We start from the raw sequence: 4,467 nt of genomic DNA on the forward strand, positions 1-4,467 counted from the left end.
CGTGGGTATAACTAAATAGTGATTCCATTGAGCTGGTTTAAATAGGGCCCTTGTGTACCAATCAGATTAGAATTCTTTAAACTCGGCTGTATTTAGATCTTCTGTCTTAACTCTGTGAACCATCCCCCTGGTCCTCTCTCCCTGTTTACACTGTAGTCTTCAGTGAACCATCCCCCTGGTCCTCTCTCCCTGTTTACACTGTAGTCTTCAGTGAATCGTCCCCCTGGTCCTCTCTCCCTGTTTACACTGTAGTCGTCAGTGAACCGTCCCCCTGGTCCTCTCTCCCTGTTTACACTGTAGTCGTCAGTGAACCGTCCCCCTGGTCCTCTCTCCCTGTTTACACTGTAGTCTTCAGTGAACCGTCCCCCTGGTCCTCTCTCCCTGTTTACACTGTAGTCTTCGGTGAACCGTCCCCCTGGTCCTCTCTCCCTGTTTACACTGTAGTCTTCAGTGAACCGTCCCCCTGGTCCTCTCTCCCTGTTTACACTGTGGTCTTCCAGGGGTTCAATATATTTTGCACTATAGATAAGGGGGTTCATATTCATCTTGTAGTATCACCCAGACTTTGTAAAAACTGTCTGAAAGCAAATCTAACCTTAAAATAAACCAAACGTGGTACTACTGGAGTCTCTGTAACACGTCTTTAACAGGAATGTATCCAGAGTCACTGCTTCAATTGAACACGTCTTTCACAGGATGTATCCAGAGTTCACTGCTTCAATTGAACACGTCTTTAACAGGAATGTATCCAGAGTCACTGCTTCAATTGAACACGTCTTTCACAGGAATGTATCCAGTCACTGCTTCAATTGAACACGTCTTTAACAGGAATGTATCCAGAGTCACTGCTTCAATTGAACACGTCTTTCACAGGAATGTATCCAGAGTCACTGCTTCAATTGAACACGTCTTTCACAGGAATGTATCCAGAGTCACTGCTTCAATTGAACGTCTTTAACAGGAATGTATCCAGAGTTCACTGCTTCAATTGAACACGTCTTTCACAGGAATGTATCCAGTCACTGCTTCAATTGAACGTCTTTAACAGGAATGTATCCAGAGTCACTGCTTCAATTGAACACGTCTTTCACAGGAATGTATCCAGAGTCACTGCTTCAATTGAACGTCTTTAACAGGAATGTATCCAGAGTTCACTGCTTCAATTGAACACGTCTTTCACAGGAATGTATCCAGTCACTGCTTCAATTGAACGTCTTTAACAGGAATGTATCCAGTCACTGCTTCAATTGAACACGTCTTTAACAGGAATGTATCCAGAGTCACTGCTTCAATTGAACACGTCTTTAACAGGAATGTATCCAGAGTCACTGCTTCAATTGAACACGTCTTTAACAGGAATGTATCCAGTCACTGCTTCAATTGAACACGTCTTTAACAGGAATGTATCCAGAGTCACTGCTTCAATTGAACACGTCTTTCACAGGAATGTATCCAGAGTCACTGCTTCAATTGAACACGTCTTTCACAGGAATGTATCCAGAGTCACTGCTTCAATTGAACACGTCTTTAACAGGAATGTATCCAGAGTTCACTGCATGTTCACTAAATGTTGTTTTTAAGGGATTCTTATAATAAAGTTGTTTTACAGCGTGGCTTTCCTGTTTGTGTAAAAGCGTGGATCCTGCTGTCTGCTGTAATAAATGTACGTTAAAAAGAAAAAAAAAGACTAGGCTTCTGTTTTGAATGGATCCACTTATTTCTGTGTTGGGGCAGTAATATGTGGTTTGCTAATTTTAAATGATAGGAACAACTCATAAACAGGTCATGTGAGTTTATCTGTGTGTATTCCAGCTTTTCAAGTGATTCCAGCTTCAAATTACTGTAACCAGCCCATACAAGTGTGTCCCATTTGCAGTCATGTCACACTTCGCTGTTTATTTTTTTTACCTTGCTTCAACATGTATGATAACCTTTCACTCTTTTTCCCTATGCTTTTACCGTGGTGTACAATAGAAAGCTTTTCTAAGGGTTGTAAAGAGGATCCAGTGTTAGATTAGGTGCAGGCTACAGTATGCACATGTGTCACTGCTAATAGTTATTCTAAATACAGTGTTAGATTAGGTGCAGGCTACAGTATGCACGTGTGTCACTGCTAATAGTTATTCTAAATACAGTGTTAGATTAGGTGCAGGCTACAGTATGCACGTGTGTCACTGCTAATAGTTATTCTAAATACAGTGTTAGATTAGGTGCAGGCTACAGTATGCACGTGTGTCACTGCTAATAGTTATTCTAAATACAGTGTTAGATTAGGTGCAGGCTACAGTATGCACATGACACTGCTAATAGTTCATTTAAGGGAACATAGTCTCATAATTCCTAAACACTAATAATGTGAAGCTGTTGATGCTACCCATCGTGTAAATTAAATATACCATCTCCCAGCAGAGTACAGAGTTAAAAACAGAAACAGCCTGTCTTCAGTGTAGCCACTTGTTTTTATTGAAGTGTTTGCAAACACTGCATCATTGCGTTGCTTCCAGGCTCTTGTAAAACAATGTAACAGATTCCAAACTGTGTCTTCCCTGCCCTCTCTACTACAAACCCGGACATGAACAACCAAACACAAATATACAATGTATATGAATCCCTAAGTCATATTTCCTTATATTAAAACTGTATATTAAAAAATTAAACTCCGTTTTAAAGTCATGTTATATATTATTATTATTATTATTATTATTATTATTATTATTATTTTCTAGGCTTAATGCAGCCTGAAGTCCAAAGGTTTCAGAAAGTCTGGCACCGGCAGCGCATCCAGTCCCTCGGGAAAGTGTTCCGGAGAGATTGTCCTGATCAGGCTTTGCATGGAGCTCATAAACAGGGAGGGAGGGGACTGTCCTGACAGCCACTGGAAGGTTTGCTCTCCCACCAAGCTCTGCCACAGCCCCTCGTTGTCCAGAAGCTGTTTTTTCATTTTGAACCTGAGCTCCGGCATGAACAGTGTCAGGTGGCTGAGGCAGGCGCGCTTGAGGAGCGTGTCGAGCTCGCTCTGGCGGATCTGCTGCAGCAGCGTGTCCAGGGGGGTGTCGCCGCTGCAGTCCGTGACATATGGAGACGCGGCGTGTCCTAGCAACAGAACCAAACACTCGGGTCTGGCCAGGTCGCACGCGAGATGCAGGGGCGTTTTGCCTCCTTCTGCGTGAACGCAGCCCCGTCGGTTCATGTAGCCGTCCCGGTCGCTTTCGGCAAAGTCCTCCTTCAGGGTTTTTAGAATCATTTTCAGTATGTTGATGCGGTTGTAGCGCACTGCCATGGCGAGGTGAGGCGCCGCCGAGGAGCCCGACTGGCAGCGGCAGCGGCAGCAGAAGCTCTTGCTTGGCATGTCCAGGGCGCTTCCCGAGTACTTGGCGAGCAGGTACCGCGCGTACGGCTGGTGGTCGTGGACCAGGGCGTACAGCAGCGCCTCCGAGGGGGAGTAGGCGCATGCCCTCCCGTCCTCTTCCCAGTGAAACGCCTCCATAGTCCTCGTGTCCTCCAGGACCCACACCGGCAGCAAGTCTCGCACAGCCTGGTAGAAAGCGAAGGAGGTTTTTTTGCATTGCTTCTCGGTCTTGTAGTCGCTCCTGCCGCAGCTGCTCGGTGCCCTGGCGTTCCAAGGCATAGTCTCGGCGCTCCGCAGTGAATTTACTTTTAACTCGCAGATCAGATACGATTATTTTTTTACTGCTAAATGTACAGGTTTAGTTTTGACAACATTGCTTTCCTTTTTATAATTAAACCCCCACCCCCCCCTCTCGTGCACTTTGCAAAACTGAAAAATCGCGTGTGCTTTATTCCCTGAGATTGCTGCAGCAGTGTTACTGAAGCAATGTAACTTAATCAATCGATAATGTGGGTCTTGCTCTATCCACACGGGTTTTCTGAATCATTGCAGCAGCGGTTTAGACAGACTGTCACCCGGTTCTAACAGTAAAATGAAGAGCACAGCGCTTGCTATTGCGAGAGCAATGATGTCGACATGTCCAGCGCCGCCTCGTTACTCGCTACACACAAACAATGTGTTTCTATGTTAATCATCTGTTATCGGCTCGCAGTCCCCGTATCAAAGCTATGAAGCAGCACAGCCCGAGCTTCTTTCAAACCCCTCTCTGTGGCTTCTGCTCGACTTTTATTTCCAAACCGCTGAAGGGCGTTGGGACCGCGGCACTGTAGCGGATGAACATGAATGGCTGCCCACTCTGTCCCGGGCTGTCTGATTGGTTCAGGGTAGGAGGGTGGGGGGGAGGCGTAGTTATTGTTTACGTCACTGAGGACAAAAGTTCCATGCAACTTTTCTCCTTGGGAGCGGAGCGGAGTTTCAGAACAGCTGATCTCCGGCTGCAGGACTGTCGACCCCCCCTGCCCGGGCTGCATCACACGTCACCCCCGGTTTAATCTGTGGAAAACATTTCGCTTAGCTGGGGGGCTCCTGACATATGACGTATTTGATTAATACTGCAC

At 45.8% G+C, this 4,467-nt stretch overlaps 1 protein-coding gene across 1 annotated transcript; it reads right to left on the reverse strand.

Annotated features, from left to right (window-relative positions):
- Positions 1 to 2,440: 2,440 nt before the first annotated feature.
- Positions 2,441 to 4,135, reverse strand: LOC117407011 (ankyrin repeat domain-containing protein 9-like). The gene has a single exon (XM_034905660.2). It carries the CDS (start codon positions 3,626 to 3,628, stop codon positions 2,729 to 2,731), a length of 900 nt encoding a protein of 299 aa, XP_034761551.2. The 5' UTR covers positions 3,629 to 4,135; the 3' UTR covers positions 2,441 to 2,728.
- Positions 4,136 to 4,467: the final 332 nt, after the last annotated feature.

This window comes from Acipenser ruthenus, chromosome 18 (assembly GCF_902713425.1).
Source record: "Acipenser ruthenus chromosome 18, fAciRut3.2 maternal haplotype, whole genome shotgun sequence".
Lineage (NCBI taxonomy): Eukaryota > Metazoa > Chordata > Actinopteri > Acipenseriformes > Acipenseridae > Acipenser > Acipenser ruthenus.

Bases quoted from the DNA above. Each gene is read 5' to 3' on its own strand.
- LOC117407011 (XM_034905660.2), bottom strand. From the start codon at position 3,628: ATGCCTTGGAACGCCAGGGCACCGAGCAGCTGCGGCAGGAGCGACTAC.